This window comes from Euwallacea similis, unplaced genomic scaffold (genome assembly GCF_039881205.1).
Source record: "Euwallacea similis isolate ESF13 unplaced genomic scaffold, ESF131.1 scaffold_52, whole genome shotgun sequence".
Lineage (NCBI taxonomy): Eukaryota > Metazoa > Arthropoda > Insecta > Coleoptera > Curculionidae > Euwallacea > Euwallacea similis.
In genome coordinates this window covers 23,671-42,666 of record NW_027098677.1, presented here as the reverse complement: position 1 = coordinate 42,666, position 18,996 = coordinate 23,671, and the positions used below count along the sequence as shown (strand labels likewise).

Sequence of the window (18,996 nt, the reverse complement as noted above, 5' to 3'; positions counted from 1 at the left end):
AAACAGCTTCTTTTATGTTAATAGAATTTAAGGGTCGGTTGCAACAATCTCTACTATACGCGATGTGGTAATTACATAATAAAGGCACATGAAGCAATGGCGTTTTTTTATTAAATATAAAACAGCATAGCTGTACACGGAGTTTCCAGCATAAATATTTAGTTATTGATGGAAACCAGTTTAATTGAAATTTAGGTACTAATGTACGCTGATGGAATATGATAGGAATGTTGGCAAATGCTGCAGTAAAACGACAATTTCATTTGCAACAAAAACTAAAACTTTCCCGAGTAATTTATGCATTTTACCTTTACTTCAATTTATGCGCTTGCATAATGTGGGTTTCTTCTCGGAGAAAAGACCCTCACTCAGAGGGCGCCTCCAACTGGCGCCTACCTACCGGACTGTGCATGGAGTAATTGAAAAGGTATGGCATAAAATCAAACAAAGACTACATAACAACTCACAAAAAACTATTCTGTAATTAATAACGAAAATCACCGAAATATGGGAAAATTTTGCTCCGGACTTATGTCGCGAACTAGTTAGATTAATACCTGTCAGAATTCAAGCAGTTCTTAAAGCCAAAGGAGAATTGACATTTTATTAACCTATTTTTTAAAAATCATTTAGAATATTTTGTTATCATCTTTTTTCCACAATTCTTCATTATTTTGTTATTGTTGTTGTAGTATTTCTTTGAATTCGATACTGGCATTGTACGGAATACCTATTTTAACGAACAAATTGTGCTATTAAATTAATTATAGATGTTTCCGTATTAATAGAAAAAGGTTATTATTGTTTTTCAAATAATTTTTATTTTTCCAAATATTTAGTTGTTAGGGCTCGTATTATGTTTGACCTATTGTAATCTACTATACGGCTTGTCGAAGCTGTACAGTCCCACAGCAAATGGCTTTCGCTCTCCAAAATAGGCTTCAGTGCGTATTCATAGTCAGGAATTCTGCCCGATCGAAGGAGCCCCAGCTTACTAGCCAGTTCCTGATGCAATGTGTGCAAATCGTGTCCCTCCTTATACTCCATCTCTGTAAACTCTTGACAGCCTTCGGTGATGTGTTGAATGGTTTCAGGTATGTTACATCTATATCTGCATTCATCGTTCGTCACTGTTGCGTTCCGAATGACCTGATTCAGATAATTCCGTGTTGGCACAACTTGATTTTGTCTTACCGTCAAGTGTCTTTCAATTTCATGGAAGAGTTGAGTCTCGAATTGCCATCAGAGTCCCGAAGTCGGCCAATAAATAAGCAAATTAAATTATAAAATATGTGAATACAAATATCAGAAAGACTTCTTTATCAATAATGAAAACCAGTTCTTGCAATGCGGTTAAACTAATAGTAATTATAGACTAAAGTTATAATACAGTCATGAAATAGTAACTAGACATTTAAATACCAACGTAATTGGTATATAATTATACATATGTAAGTATTAAAATGTATCTAAATAAGAGGACAATACTACAATATATCATCGTCAGATTATTATACAGTATGTCTCAAATAACTGTTGCCACACCAATAAATAAATTTCCCAAGTTCCGAAATTTTTAGAAGGACACGAATCCGATAAGAAATCGTTAAGTGCCTAACCTAAGATACTGAGTCATCTCTTGCGAAGAACATTAGGGTGGATGGATTTATTTAATTTCAAGTAATTTTGCCAAAAAGTTGAAAAAAAAACAATAGATTAATAAAATGTCAATTCTCCTTTGGCTTTAAGAACTGCTTGAATTCTGACAGGTATTAATCTAACTAGTTCGCGACATAAGTCCGGAGCAAAATTTTCCCATATTTCGGTGATTTTCGTTATTAATTACAGAATAGTTTTTTGTGAGTTGTTATGTAGTCTTTGTTTGATTTTATGCCATACCTTTTCAATTACTCCATGCACAGTCCGGTAGGTAGGCGCCAGTTGGAGGCGCCCTCTGAGTGAGGGTCTTTTCTCCGAGAAGAAACCCACATTATGCAAGCGCATAAATTGAAGTAAAGGTAAAATGCATAAATTACTCGGGAAAGTTTTAGTTTTTGTTGCAAATGAAATTGTCGTTTTACTGCAGCATTTGCCAACATTCCTATCATATTCCATCAGCGTACATTAGTACCTAAATTTCAATTAAACTGGTTTCCATCAATAACTAAATATTTATGCTGGAAACTCCGTGTACAGCTATGCTGTTTTATATTTAATAAAAAAACGCCATTGCTTCATGTGCCTTTATTATGTAATTACCACATCGCGTATAGTAGAGATTGTTGCAACCGACCCTTAAATTCTATTAACATAAAAGAAGCTGTTTCCAAAAAAATACCTGGTATTTGAATCTGCTTTACCTACCATTCCGAGCATTTAAAATTAATAATGAATTCCTTTAAGACTCGAATAATGGACAAGCTGTATACAATACAATATTATATTACCTTTGTAATTTGCGCCGCAGTTTAGTTACCTCAATGCCGCACTTTGTTGGCAGCTATATATTCGCATCTGCCGAGTGATAGCTACAGCTATAGCTACCGAAAATCATGATCGTAAGTCAACCTTCAAAATCCTATTAATTATAAAACATCTTTTTGGATATTAGTTCCCTATTTTAAAGACTTTTTCTAGATACACCCCAAATGCGAAAACTTGAGAATAGCCCTAAAAGGGTGCTTTATGTTGGGGATTTTGCCGTCGGAGTTCATGTTTCCAGAAAATAAGAAGATGCGAAGCGCTTATGACGTCTATTCCAACATAATACTTGTTTATTGGGCCGTATTCATAGTCACGGCATACATAGAATTATACTTGATCCTGAACGAAAATCCCATTAAAAAAGATTTGATGTCTTTGAATCTATGTGTTACCTTGTTACACACCGTTATTTTCTGTAGGCGATTGATAATACGAATAAGTCCCAGCTTCACGAAAATGATCAAGACAATTATTGAAGATGAAATGAAGGGAGACCTTATTGATGATGAATTGGTAGAGTTAGCAATGGTTTAGTTTTTATAATATAATATTCCAAAATTCAAGATTCAAAAACTCGATAGAGAGAATATTGAAAACACCAATTGGAAATGTGAAATCTACATTTACCTCTTGACTATCGTGAGTTTGATGTATTTCATGAAAGCTATTATAGTTGGACCCGTTGAAAAAACATATGGTAATTCGACCAAGATTTTAAGAGAATTGCCTTTATCCTCTTGGTTTCCTTTTGATGTACAAGAGCACTATAAGGTCTATTAAGTTACATGCCCTATGAACAAATCAAATATTATCAGTTTTAGATGGCGTATACTTTTCAGTGTATAGGTGGTATAGTGGGAGCTAATTCTGTAATAGTCATCGATAACCTCGTGATCAGTTTAATTCTTTATCCTTGCAGGCAGCTAAAAAAGCTAGACCATTTGCTCAGGAATTTTCAGGATTTTAAACGGAAATATCAAACTTTGAATGCCATTGAGGACGAGAAAACGGCTGCTTTCTTATTTTTTAAATACCTCATTGTCAGACACGAGAATGTTATTCAGTGAGTCACAAACACGTGCTATAACTCACTTTTAGGCTATTTCCACATTTTCAGATATGTTAACATCTATAACAAGAACATGGCCTATCCTATGGTGTTGGATTTTATTCAGGGCTCAATTCAAATTGCCACGTCTTTAACGCGAGTCTCAGGGGTTGGTAACTTTTCTTCTAGTCGAAATATTCTTTAACTTTATCTTTTAATTAGAACGAAATCACATTAGTGTTAATAGCATCTGTAACTATGTTCTCGATAAGCATGTTGCTAAGGCTTTGTTTGTATTATTACTATGCCGATGAACTCTTGATTCTCGTAAGTACCTGTTATCAGGGATTCACAAAAGCCTTCGTTCTTATTCGATTTTAGAATCAGAAATTGACCCATTCAATTTGGGAAAGTAATTGGCCAGACGAGACTCCTAAAATCAAATTCATGATTTTGATTTTTATCATGAGAGTTCAGAAACCTCTTGCCTTTACGATTGGTCCATTTGGTGTGATGTCGATACAGTCCTTTATCTCTGTAAGTTTGCATCTACTGATCTCATTGATGTAACTACAGTCCCCATGAAACTCGCTAATTTTTAGATACTTAAGAGTACATATTCATACGTGATGCTCATTATGACATAATAAATAAGGCAGTAGAGGTAGGTATCTGTTGAGACAGGACAGATCATCTCTAATACATGATAAATACGTTATTTATATGAATTTTCAAATCAAAAATAAATGTATGCGTACCATGCATTAGATGTCACTCAATTGTAATAGTGTTAATAGATGAACTATCAAAGGATAATAAATGAGCACGAAGGTCAGCAGAAGTTGACTTTACTCTAAGCGTCAACAAAATACCTTATACCTCCCTATGTAATTTAAAAATAAGATGAGAAAAACGTAAAATAGATTGTAGCCATGTAAGTAAAATAACTTATTTTACAGGGTGTTTCAAAACTGTTACATACAAATAATAACCAATGGTTATGCGAAAACTCCCCAGTTGTATGCTGGACGTTTAGGCGTTCCACGGCTGTGTTCAGGAATATTCGAGTGCCTTAGATATTGAGGCCTGGAATTATATAGGGTGTTAGTGAAATAACTTTCGTAAATTTAACCAGTGATTAAGAACATCATTTTGAACAGAAAAGTTACTTAAAACAGAGGTGGTAATTACAACCATTTCCCCGGAAAATCAGAAAAACATTTTGTAAGAATTGACAACGTCGCCTCGTATTTATTTTATTTTCACACTTACCTAACCTAAGTAGTTGTATGAAGTGAGTTTGCTTTTTTACACGTTTTTTTCGGGTCTGGTAGATTTTACAGTATATAATTAACAAAATGCACTAACTTCAAGGAATTTAAAAATGATGTGATTCTTATTTTATTATTTTGAAAAGCCATTTACCTTAAAATTATTATTATCATCTTTAATTAGCTTAACATGACACGTTACACATTTTACACCACTCACATCACACTCAAAAATACAAATTTATGATTGTTTTTGGTACATTAAATGTTCTAAATGTTCACCATTTGAGTCCATGCATGCTCTACTCGGGGTACTCCTTGTTGAACTCTTTTGAAAAAGGTTTAAAATTTGTTCTTTGGCTTCAGAACCAACTTCTCTTTGTCGACCTCGTGTCCTTGATATGTAGGAATAACACTCCCTGTATCCAGAAAATTGTGGGAAACTTGTACAAATGTTTGTCGAGCTGGAAGTTTTCTGTTTAGATAACGATTACCGTAAATGCGCCTAACTTTTTCAGAATTTTGTAACGCCTCTCCATAAATGAAAAGCATGTCATGATACTCGCGTACAGAATACATTGTCACTTAGGTACTATTAATAAGTTGGAATAAAATCACTTAAAGCTCGTCCAAATTAACCTTGAGGATAATCTGTTGCGTGTACCGACAGAAGATGCATTCGGCGAGATCGAAATCACACTAAAATATTAAAAGTATGGAAAGACATTTAGTCCATGAAAAATTTGAAAAATAAGGGTGGTTTTTGTCTTGTCCCTTTTCGATGGTCCCTAATGGGCTCCACATATCCGTGGCGCCAGGCGTCTTTACCCAGGATCATATGTCACATAAAATGGGATAAAGTACAAATGACCATAGCATAACATAGATAGTTACATAACTCGTGTACTATTTAGGTACTAAGTCAATCTGTCTACTGCGCATTTCAATGTCTTATCACTTTACCCGCAAAAGGGGTGAATGACCCTCTTAAGGATCATAAAAAACAACCATAACAAAAACAAACTTCTCTTCCTCGGTCACATTCAGTGCGGCGTTGCCGCTTACGTTTTTTTTACCGCTTAAGTCATTAATTAAGTTTTCAATTGTTTTTAGCAATGTTATTGTTGAATAATTTTAAGTTTTTTTTGTTACATGTCAAATAACCTGCATGTGTTAAGTACATTTTTCTACATTTTATTAAAATTTTAAACCTTATTATAGCTTTTCGGTTACAAACTTTAACGTTTTTTTTTTAACTATTAGGTTTTCGACCCCTGGACTCGTTGTAAGAAACTTTTTTGTTCAAAATGATGTTCTTAATCACTGGTTAAATTTACGAAAGTTATTTCACTAACACCTTGTATATTATAAATACATGCGGGAATCAAAACGCGGTCGTTATTGAGTAAGAAGTTATCTTGTACCCGGTGTCTCATTAACAGAAGACGCCGGTTGTATCTCTGAAACTATTGGAGATGAAGCCTTGAAACAAAAAATGTTATAACAAATGTTACCGAGAGGAAATGCTGAAATTTTTTTTTTATTCCTAACTCCACTGCTAGGTGGCGTATTTCATATAGTGGACGTAAATATATTAAATAACTGTAGAAAATGGAATAAAAAGGTGTACTGAAAATGTCACAGTTTTATTCGTGGAAAGTTTTTGCATAATTTTTGTATATGAATTTTTTTTAATACATTTGCAAGTTTTCTGTAGAGGACGCTGCGAATGTTGTCAGGTAAGAATTTGACTATTTCGGGAACGGATCATAGGATTTAAACAAGTAGTAAATCGTTAGAAAAAGCTTTTTTCGCTCTATTAAAAGATGTGTCAGACAATCCATTTCATTTAATGAAAATACCCTTAGAGGGCAATTTATTATTGAGTCTAAAATTTTTGTAAATTTCTTACAAGTATCAAATGGAAAAATATGTGTTTGGCATTTTTGTTAGCGAGAGCATGAAATTTTACTTATATTCTGAAAATTTCATCTCGATATCTCCATTCATTTAGAAAATATGCCGGTTTTTTCCAGAATCTATGGTAATTAACCTTTATGGTATTCGCCATCTGCTGACGAACTTCGGCACTGAAACGATCTTTGAAGTTAACAAAAGAATAAGCTTAGTGTTCTTGTTTAAGTTTCAAATTGATTGTAGATGACGCTGCATTCATTTCAATGAAACATTCGCGTTTATAATCTTTTGTTTGTGGTTTTTGTTATTTATTTTTAATGACGTCCCAAATGTTCGAACTGACTCCCGTCGTTATGAATACACATGCGCAATTGCTCACCGGTTGAGGAAACAGCAGATTTTATCTGATTCTATTTTTGGCACGGAGATGTCACGTATGCAATTTTTTATTCTTTGGATCATGTCTTCCTTTGTTATTGGATTATTGGCATAAACTAGCTGATTTAATCTTTCCCATAAATAAAAGTCTGAAAAGATTAAGTCGGGGAACCTTTAAAAACAAATTAACGTTGATAAAATAAATAATTTGCGTTATTGAATATAGTACTTAAGTGGCTATGGGAATAAACTGCCTCTTCCTATCCACCGGTTGGGAAATGTTACATCCAAAAATTGCCGAATATTATGAGAAAATTGGGCTTGACATCCATCTTGTTGGAAAAACATATTTTGCCGAATTTCCAACAGTATTTTTTCTAATAATAGAGGTAGAGAATTCTGAAGAAAATCTAAATATCTGACTACATTCAATGCTTCATCGAAAATAAAGGGGCCAATAATTTGTCCACCCAAAATACCGCACCATACATTGACACTCCATTTACCTTCTTTCTAGTTCTGCACTTCTTCTAACCAACGATGATTGGTATGAGATCAGTAATGAGTGTTTGGTCCAAATATGACGCGTTTACGTGGTTGTGGTCGATTCACTCTTTTCGATACGATAACCGTGAACTACGAAGATCGTGGACTGGATTGATAGTTTATGAAGGGCACCCTGAGTTCGCAGTTCCAGAGACACTGTTTTTCGCGTAAATAAGAGAAACCAAACCCCTTAACTTCACTAAGGTTTCTTGGTAACATTAACAGTTTTGACTATAGACAATATCGAAAAATACGAGATAATATTAGGTCAAACGAGTATCGCGTCACTTGTAGAGGTCAATGGTTTCGTTAAGTCTTCGAGAGTAATCCCTGATTTAAAGTGGTAACTTGAGAATAGTGCGTGATACGAGCGAGAAGAATCTAGTACTCTCAAGTCCGTGAAGAGATAAAAGAGACCCACTTCCGTTTCGCATCCTCCTTAAGTACTAAGACGGAGGTTCAACACCCATAGACGTACCCCCGATAAAGCCCCATTCACGGCTTCTAGACTACCTTGTCGTGTTAAAGCGTAGCACTTGGAGGCATAGTCGATAGGCTTTTATTGGAGCACAGCCGTTATATTCACTAAGTGGTAATTTGAATTGGAACAAAATTTAAGTCCGCCAAAGATAATTGCTGAAAATCCTACTCATAAACTAACTCCCATCTGCAGAAGATGGGTATTAAGCGCGGGAATTTCCAATCAAAATACCAACTGGCTGGGGTTATCCATGGGCGTAATATAGGTTTGTTAAACTTACTCTAGATATTTAAATTAATAAATAACGTGCTAACCTATTCTAACAATATGACGCATAACAATGAGTATTGTGCAAATGTATTTGACCGTCACTATGAAATATTGCTTCGTCTGTCCATAATATATGGAATAAAAACCTTGGATTTAGTGCTATCATGTTGAGTATCCAATAACAATGATCCAACCGTCGGTCAAAGTCTTGAAAATTTAACATTTGATGGCGAATCATATGATAAAGGTGCAGCCTGAATACAAAATATAAATAAAGAATATACGTAAGTTTCATTATATCATCGATGATATTACTAATAATCTTTTAAAATTCTATGGACAATAGTTCGAGGAACGATAAATTATTCGTATATTGACTTGAGGTTCAAATTCGATATAAGCCAATACATTTATAATATTTTCATCACTTCTGCTTCTGCGATATCGATGATATATGAAAGGATTAATCGTACCGGTGGTTTTCCAACGATACGCCAAGTGTATAAAAGCACGTTTGTTGTAATGGTGTCAATGAGGGTATCGTATCGTATACAGGGTGCCCCAGATAAGGAGGGCCACTATAGGGATCTTCGAAACGGTAAGAGATACAGATTTGGTTAAAAGGGAGAAAAATTGCGTAATCAAGGGCCTAAAAAAATGAAGTTTAGAAATCCCTGAAATATTTTTTGGTTTTTGAATTATTTGGAAAAAATTGGATTTTCCGATTTTACATATTATTTTTTTCTGGCGGTAATATTAAATCTAGACCAAAATTGATGGCACTTCTCTACAGCAACTTTTAATACGCTTTATTGTGGCATTGTCAGTTTTTTAATCCAACGTTTCGTCATTGCGGAACCATAATCAACTTTTTTTTTTGTTTACGAGGAGGGGGAAATCTTTTAAAGACACCCTGCCTGGTCGTCAGCCGGATAGTGTGAGATTTTACTGCAACTGGTGAGCCCACCTACCCACTAAAACCGTCTTCCCTCTTCCGCCCCAGAACCGCTTCTCGGCATTACATCGAGGACTTCTGCTCACCCGGCCTAGGTATGGTCATGATTCCGCACCCCACTCTTTTTCTTTTCGTTCTCCCTGGCAATCTTTGCTCTCAGAATATTTTCAATCAGTCTCTCAAATAACCCTCACTTCTCCCTACTCTCCACCAATTCGTTCCCTATCGTGCTTTGGTTCTGGTCGAGTCCCCCCTCCCTCGCCTCCGCACGATAGTTTTCCCATGCCGGACATCCCCAGAGCGTATCCTCCTGTTTTTCACAAAACCAGCACTCCGTACTCTTCTTAGCTCCGATCCGTCTCAGGAATTTCCCGAACACGCTATGCCCCGTAAACACCTAAGACAGCATGTATCCGCTCTTTGTCCATTCACATTCGTATCACACTCCAATCTTGGGTACGAAGGTCTTCACCCAACCTTTGTACCCCTCCCACTCCCTTTCCCATTCTTTCAGTACCCGCCTTCGCACCTCCCCCCTGCGCTTCCTCCCCATTTCACACATCATATACCTCTCTTTCACTTATTCGCACCGGCGGTATCTTGGGCTAGGGCCAGCATCGCCGCGGTCGGAACCGTCCTATAAGTACTGGCCACCCGGCTGGCGAGCGATTCGCCCTCTCTAGGATGGCGTCGTACTTTTTGTACTTCAGCTCCGCCTGTCAGACGGGAGCCGCATACAGTAGGGCCGACGATGCCGCCATCACCATCAGCCGCCTCCTTTCGTACCCTAATCTATTCACCCACGACAGTATGCCCTCGTGCTTACGGATCACCTGCACCACCTTGTCGGCCGTCCTTCGGGTGTGCTCGCCGAAGCGAACGTTCGTACCGAACCGTACTCCCAAATATTTTACGCACTTCTTCGTTTCATACGTTTCTCCGTCTACTTTCAGACTCATACTTCGCAATTTCCTCCGTCCTTGCAGGAGCACCATCTTCGTCTTGTCCGTCGCCATGCTGAGGCCTTTCGCACGGAACGTATCGATGACCAGTTTCATGGCCTCTCTAGTCCTCGTTTGCAGGATTTTCCTGTTCCCGCCGGTCACCACCAACGCCAAGTCGTTCGCGTATGCCACCGAAGTGACGCCCTTTGGATAACCCACCGTCAGCAACTCGCTGTAGTACAGGTTCCACAACTCTGGTTCTAGGACGGACCCCTGAGGAACCTCACATAACAGCTCACGAGCCTCCCCGTTAAGCAATGTCAAAATTCTATCGTGCAGGTACGACTACACGACGTCAGTTAGGTATTTGCTCGCGTGAGATCTCCTGAGCACCTCTACTATTTGGTGCAAGGGTGCGGAATTGAACGCATTCTTAACATCAATGGTTACCATAACGCACAAGCCCGCGCGCTTGTAATCCGTTCTCCTGATCTTCTCTACGATACTCATCACACTCAGCATGGCGTCCATGGTGCTCTTGCCCTTCATGAACCCATACTGCCTTTCACTAATCATGCCATGCGCTTTCACCTCTTCCATCAGTTTGGTCTTGATCACCTTCTCCGTTACCTTTCCGAGTCCATCGATTAAACAGATAGGCCGGTGCGAGGCCTCCGCATTCGATTCCCGCTTCGATTTCTCCAGCATCACCAATCGGGCCCTCTTTCAGACCTTTGAAAAAACCCCCGAGGTTAAAATGCGTGAAACACAGTCAGCCATACCCTGGGGCACTGCCCCAAGATATAGCTTCAATACCTCGTTCGGTATTTCATCTAGGCCTGGAGCCTTGCGGCTCTTGAGACTCTCAACCGCCTGCCGAATCTCCTCCACTGAGACCCGAACCATGTGTTCGGTCCTCGGTTCCCTTGGCACCCAGCCAATCTTCTCCTTCCTCGGAAAGAGTTCGTCCACCTGCCGTAACATTTCTGATTCCGGCAAGTGGCTCGTCCTGAGATGACCAAGTTTCCCATCCACAATTTTGTAGCCGAGACCTCAGACACCTGTTTCCAGATCATCGCACAACCTCTTCCATGATTTCCTCTTAGCGTTCCGTATGGACACTTTGAGGGCCTTACGCGCTTCCTTGTATTCCCTTTCCGCGCTCAACTCCCTTTCCCTCGCTCGCTCTCTTGTCCAACGCCTTCTCATTCTAATGCACTCTCTCCTTTCCTCCACAATCTTATCATTCCATCAATACGTCGCCTTCTTTCCTCGCCTGTTCCCCTCGTCCCGCTTCCTAAAACAATCGTCGCAGACGCCGCTTATTTCCCGAACTATTTCATCGAGGATTTCGGCGACGCTCAGACCTTCCTGCACCTTCACGTACCTCATTCTCTCCATTACTTTCTGGTTCACTATCCATCCCGCTTTTCCCACACTTCCGTTACCACTGCCACTAGGTACACCTCCTCTCCGTGCTAGCCGGTAGGAAATGTACCTGTGATAGCTTTCACTCTCCATTGCCACTTCCACTTTCCATTCTCTCACCCATCTTGACACACACACACACACACCCGCCATGGTTACATCGATCAGCGACCTGCCGTTTCGATTGCCGGAAGCCCACTCGTCTTCGGTGTTGATGGGGACGAGTTCTGTCGCGTCTAGGAACTCCTCCAGGACCCGGCCGTAGGCATTCGTCACCGCGGAGCCGAACCGCCCACTTTTCGCGTTCAGATCCCCCGCTAAGAAGACCCTTCTGTTGTCTCGCCCCCTGACGTACGCCTACAGCCGACCAAGCCACGCCTTGAATTCGGCCATGCTCTTGTTCGGGGAGAAGTACGCAAAGATGAGAGTGATACCGTCCAGCTCTGCCGCAACGAACCCCATCCCGGTGGATCGACCGCGCTCTCACACCCGGCGCTAACCATATAAATGCGTCATCGATCCTGTTCCGTATGAAACCCTCGTCTACTTTATACGGTTCTTGCCCTAGTCCATGTCAACACCCCGCTCCCTGACCACCTGGAGCATGAGGTTTATGGCGAGACGACCCGTGTCCAGATTGATCTGTAGGCACCGCAGTTCTTTGCCCGACGACGCCATGACCCTTTCAACCTCACTCATTCACACTCTCATTCGTTCCTACTCACCCGCTTCTTCCATCTAGTTCATCCAGGATTGTTCCCGGTCGTTCGTTCTATCAACTTCTCTCCCGTTCTCCGACCAACGACCTAAGGTCGTGGGAAAGCCTTCTACCTTCTCATTTTCCTCCTACTCCTCACTGTCGGGCATCAAGTCTATAGGTTGATCTTCTCCTGAGTCCTTCCTCTCTTCCATCTCCTCAGACCTAGACTTCCCACGCCTCGTTTTTGGCCTGCCGTTCCTGGCCACCCTATTGCCCTTTGCCATGACGGGCTGCTCCCCGGTCCCCTTGGCGAAGGTTTTGCACCCTGGTTCCCCTGCGCTATGTCCACCTACGTTGCATAAGAGGCAGTACCGTTTCTCTCTACAGGCCGCTACCTTGTGCCCCCCCCCTCCCGAATCTGTGGGGCCAGCGTCGGCCACCGGGCCTTTCATCCGGTCGGAACCGACGGCGGGACTGTCACCCGCCTGGAGTACCAGTTTTAGTAATTCATTCATCATGGTCCCATTTTTGTTTTTGGGATAGTTGGGAAAATTGTAGGATACTCCGTAGAGTAGAAGTTGGTAGGGATTTAAGGTAAGTCACGCACTTTGGAAATTAAGTACAATTTCAGCTAAGGTATCCGCGAGCTCGCCAGGCCCGTATTCACAGTGTGAATCCCTGTGCAACCCTTCAGCGCGCACCCCACCAATTGGGAAGTGTTCATGGTGGCTTCATCATGCGATCCCTACAGATCCCCGCTCATCCGATTCATCTTGACGATTACGACATCCCTGCCGCACTCGTAGAGATGCACCAAATGTCTACGGTATGTCAAGCTGGTCCACGGCAGAAGTTTTCGTTCCGGACGTGCAGTTTTTAACCTGCAGCCTTCCCTTATCACTTCCACTAACCAGCGCCCCGCATGGAAGCACTGGCCGTTCCCCTATTCGCCACCTGTGGACGCGCCCGATAGATTGCTTAATCCATGGAAACCATCATCAAGTTAATTTTTTTAAATACGGTCTGAATGTTCTGATATCAGATTCTGAAAGCCGTTTTTATTCTAAATTCAACTATGTATAATACTTTGCAGTTTAATTGCGTTTTAGTCTTTTTTTCTTCGAACCTAAACAAAAAAAAATTATTGCGCACTTGTACATAGTTTTTTAATTTAAAAAAATAAATAATTAGCTATATCAATTAACAGCGTTTATGTTATTTAGGTGTTTAACGATAATCTTTATTAATAATCATTGAATATCTTTCAATGAGATTTCCAGAGAAAGTGATTAATGGCCATTCGAAAACAGCATGGCCAGCACGTTCACCTGATCTAACTCCGCTTGATTTTTTCGTATGGATGTGTGTTAAGAATTATGTTTATTAGCAAAATTTTGCTACAGAACAGGAACTGAGGGAGTTAGTTCCGGAAGCATTTTCCAGTATTACTCAGCAAACGTTGATTAGGGTGTTAGAATCAACAATTCCAAGGTGCTCTTTGTGCTTGGAAAGTAATGGAAATCTTTTACACCATATGCTTTAAAGTTAGTTGTTTTGTTTGTATTTCTTTGTTGTTGTTTTTTTTAATTTTTAGGTTGTCTTTTAATAAAATTTTATTTGTACTTTGTTAATTCTATTAAATTAGTGCATTAATTCAGCCATCAGATTATTATTTATTTTTAAAAATGAAAAAACTATGTACACGTACATAATAAATTTTTTTTGTTTAGAGCCAAAAAAAAACTAAAACGCAATTAAACTGCAAAGTGTCACACATCGTTGAATTCAGAATAAAAAGGACTTTTAGAATCTGATATCAGAACATTCGGACCGCATTTAAAAAAAATGAAGTTGATGATGGTTCCGCAATGACGAAATGTTCGATTAAAAAACTGACAATGCCACATTAAAGCACATTAAAAGTTGCTGTAGAGAAGTGTCATAAGCTTTGGTCTAGGTTTAATATTACCGTCACAAAAAAATAATATGTAAAATCAAAAAATCCAATTTTTCCCAAATATCTCAAAAACCAAAAAATATTTCGGCGATTTCTAAACGCCATTTGTTTAGGCCCTTGATTACGCAACTTTTTTCTCATTGAACTAAATCTGTGTCTCTTACCGCTTCGAAAATCCCCACAGTGGCCCTCCTTATCTTAGACACCCTGTATATTCTTGCAGATATGGTCGCATTTTCCATACATTCGAAATATACTCGCAACATGTTGACAGAGTCTTCGTTTAAAATGTACATTTTGAGAATTAACAATTAACAAAAAGAGCAAACAAAAGACTATACACGCGATTGCTTTCATTCAAATGAATGCAGCGTCATCTACAATCAATTTGAAATTTAGACAAAAACACTAAACTGATTCTTTTGTTAACTTCAAAGATCGTTTCAGTGCCGAAGTTCGTCAGCAGATGGCGAGTACCATAAAGGTTAATTACCATAGATTCTGGGAAAAACCGGCATATTTTCTAAATGAATGGAGATGTCGAGTTGAAATTTTCAGAATATAAGTAAAATTTCATGCTCTTGCTAACAAAAATGCCAAACACATATCTTTTCATTTAATATTTACAAGAAATTTATAAAAATTTAAGACTTAATAATAAATTGCCCTCTAAGGGCATTTTCATTAACTAAAATGAGTTGTCTGGCACATTGTTGAATAGAGCAAAAAAAGCTCTTTCTAATGAATCACCACTTGTTTAAATCCTATAATCCGTTCCCGAGATATTTAAGTTTTTATCTGACAACATTCGCAGAGCCTTCTACAGAAGATTTGCAAATGTATTAAAAAAAATTCATATACAAAAATTATGCAGAAACTTTCCACGAGTAAAACTGTTACATTTTCAATACACCTTTTTATTCCATTTTCTTCAGTTGTTTGATATATTTACGCCCACTATATGAAATACACCACCTAGCGGTGGAGTTAGGAATTAAAAAAAAATTCAGCATTTTCTCTGGGTCACTTTTGTTATATCATTTTTTGTTTCAAGGCTTCATCTCCAATAGTTTTAAAGATAAAGTTGGCGTCCTCTGTTAACGAGACACCCGGTACACATCTGTAAATACTCTTCTTAAGAATAAACTGTGCTTCCTGTGGCCTTCCTCTATTGCAACCCCCTTATTCGGACACAAGAAAAACGTGTGTCCGGAAATCAAGGACTTGATTTCTTGGCTATTTATAAGAAAAAAGTTCCAATAAACATGAGTTCATAAACACATCGTTTTCAAGATACAGGCTGTTAAAAATAAAGTATTCTCGGTCTCCCGAGGATTACATCCCTCGATTTTTATTTGTGGAGAATGGTGAGAAACAAGGCCAAAAAATCGAGATGAATTTTGCGTCAGAATAAGGCAAGCTTGTCAAGATACAAGCATCCTGGAACTTAGACGAGTCGCTAAATAAAATCGTAAAAAAATTAAAAAATGCATTCGAATAGATGGAGGACTAGTTAAAAGAGATCACATTTGAAAGTTAATTGTTTACATTATCAAAATTATTGTTATAATTTTTCCCTAAATTTAATCAATTACCAAAAATTGTTTTTCCATAAGAACAAAATAATTATTCCTTTATAAGTACTATTTATTTTACTGAAATATTTTATTATAAAATTGTCAACGTATAAAATTATCACTTTCCATGGTGCTCTCATTATTAAATTAAAAAATAAACTTGTAATAATTTTGTAAATGACCAAAACGATGAAAAAATTAAAAAAGCGAATTTTGTCATGAAAAGGTATATGGGATTAAAATAATATTCTGAACGATTTTTTTTAATAATTTTTTTCATATATTTAAGACGGAGCAAAATATCAAGAATTAATCCTGTTTCTAAATTTGTAGTAAGCTGAGTTTACAATTCAGATGCTACATGAGTATCTTAAAAAATGTGACTCACCAAGCTGTAAGACTGTGAAAAAATTCAAATCTGTATTCCTTCAAATAGCAAAAATATATGGGTGTCTTTATCTTGAATGCGACACACTGTAGAAAAACAAAAGGTAAGCAATTTTTATAGATTTTGATTTTTTTAATGACAGTTCGGAACTTTTCAAAAGTTAATCTACTTTTAAGTGAACCTTCTGTTAATACAGAAGTTGATTTTTTACTATGGAAATTGAGTTGTTGCCTAGAAGAAATATCAAATCAAAAAGTTTAACTTAAAGATGAAAGAAATTATGTTTTACAAAGTTTGCCAAAATATGCCGACATGCCGAATAAACTTCAATGCGGTACAATAAATAAAGTTAAGAAAACATTTGATGTTACGCGTGTAACCATTTTAAAAATATGGCAAAAAGCAAAATAGCAATATTTTGACGGTAAAATCTCCGCAAACCTTTCATAATATAAAAAGAGTTGTGATCGAAAATTTTTCGGAAAACATGAAAAAAATCGAAACTATTTGAATCAGAGAAACACTTTTCTTAGTTTAATATCCGCAATAAAAGTAATAAGATCAACTTTATTCCCATGATTTAAAGAGCATAAAGATTTCAAACGTATATCATACGCAGTCAAACCTTTCTTGATTGATCGAAATAAAATTGCCCACTTAGAACATTCCATTTAGATGGTTAAACCCAATGGATATTTTAAAGACTTTTTTTACTATGTTCATATAGACGAAAAATGGTTTTATATCCAAGAAAAACGTTATTATTACGTCAACGTGGATGAAAAATTACCTGAAAGAACTTGTAAAAGTAAGCGATTCATAACAAAAGTAATGTTTATAATTGCAGTATCAAGATGTCGATACGATGTCTGTACAAAAAATATTTTGACGGTAAATTGGGAATTTAGCCGTGAGTTTTCACTAAAGGAACAAAACGAAATAGTAAAAAAGCAGTCTCTTTACTAAAAATATTGAAAACGTTAATACTGCAAAATGCAAAAAAAATGGTTTTGAAAAATTTTAAAGCATTGAAGACTTGATTGCGTGCAAATGGCATTCGATGGATTAAAAAAAGATAAACTGAAAAATATTTTTTTAACTTTACATAGTTGTATGAAATAAATTATGACGGTTGGAGGTGGAAACAATTATTCAATTCCACACATGAGCAAAGCCAACTTCGCCGTAAAGTAAAACTTCCTGTATTATTACACTGCGCTAATAACGATTTAGCAAATACCCAAAATATTTCCATTAATGTTTTTAATTAGGTTAGTTAAAACTGCCCTGAAAGTTTTGGCTGATTTTTGTGGTTTTTGATGCGTTGAATCCAAATCTGTCAATTGTATTACTCTATCACGTACAGATTTTTCGTTACTTAGAGTTAGCAGACTCTACAGAGTTAAAAATACTAAGTTTGTTTAAAAAAAAGGTGACTTTATTTTTATTGGAAAATACTTATTTATTCATAAATATCTATTTTGTCCCCTTCAAAGTAATTCCCTTGAAATATATACAGGATGTTTGGTTGATGTGGGACTTAATTTTAAGAGGTGATAATAGAGCTTATTTGTAACGGTTCTGACCCATAATGTCTTATCCTTAAATCTGTGGTTTTCGAGTTATTCGCAATTTAGTGATATTGTGGTGGGATCCGACATGACCGTAAAAATATGGTATGTTAAAGATTTTCTCTTATTTATTTTGCGACAAAACCATTTTTGGCTATTTTCCAAGATTCTAGCGCACCACCTAAAACAATAGTTTTCATAATACTTCTTTAAATAGAAATTCTGCAGAAATTCAAGGTTTTGGAACAGCAAAATCGGTTAAACCACTTTCAAATTCATACATGAATTTTGCAAAATATTCTCCCCAAAACCCAAAAGTAAATTAATAGAAAAACTCCATTTTGTTCTTTATAATCTGTGATCCAATTTTTTTTATACAAAACCATTTTTTTAGTATGTTTTATTAAAAAACAATCTGAACCCCACAGTTTGTTTCATGTATTTTTTACTGCTTCGCCTACGTCATAATTTAGACTGTGTGAATTGCGCTTTTGAAGCTGAAGGGGGAAAAAAAGTAGAATTGCTTTTATTTTCCTTAAACTTAAAGGCTCATATGTAAACATATTTAATTATATTTTCACTTTTTTGAACAATAAACACTATTTAAAACAGCACTTTATGAACAACAAAGAACAACAAACATATGTACGTAACTAACATTTTAAAAACTTTACAATGAATTCTCAAATTGAAGTCCCCCGTTCTGGATGCAGGCTGTCAATCGCCTCCTAAGTCCTGTTACCGTAATATTGTTTGAAAAACTATTTTTTATCATTTCTGCTGCTTCATTAATTCTCTGCAACAACTCTGCACGAGAATCTATCCTTCTTTTATAAACAAGACCTTTCATATGATCCCAAACGTAATAATCGAGAGGGGTCAAATCCGGACTCCTTGCGGGCCATGGTATCGGGCCACCTCTGCCAATCCAACGATCTGCGAACACTTCATTTAAATGATGACGGACTTGCAGCTGAAAATGCACCGGGCATCCATCATGTTGGAAGATCATATTTTGTCGATTCATAAGAGAAACATCTTCCAGCAACAAAAACAAATCATTCCATAGAAAATTCAAATA

General features: G+C 37.3%; 2 protein-coding genes across 2 annotated transcripts; one reads left to right on the top strand and one right to left on the bottom strand.

Annotated features, from left to right (window-relative positions):
- Positions 1-2,552: 2,552 nt before the first annotated feature.
- Positions 2,553-4,389, top strand: LOC136418966 (odorant receptor 30a-like). Its single transcript, XM_066405170.1, has 8 exons — positions 2,553-2,558; positions 2,638-2,997; positions 3,049-3,255; positions 3,324-3,547; positions 3,602-3,701; positions 3,755-3,859; positions 3,914-4,069; positions 4,330-4,389. Exons 1-8 carry the CDS (start codon positions 2,553-2,555, stop codon positions 4,387-4,389), a joined length of 1,218 nt encoding a protein of 405 aa, XP_066261267.1.
- Positions 4,390-11,545: 7,156 nt separating this feature from the next.
- On the bottom strand, positions 11,546-12,184 carry LOC136418965 (uncharacterized). Its single transcript, XM_066405168.1, has 2 exons — positions 12,091-12,184; positions 11,546-12,039 (listed from the first exon to the last, which is right to left on the bottom strand). The coding sequence occupies exons 1-2, from the start codon at positions 12,182-12,184 to the stop codon at positions 11,546-11,548; spliced, it is 588 nt and encodes a 195-aa protein (XP_066261265.1).
- Positions 12,185-18,996: the final 6,812 nt, after the last annotated feature.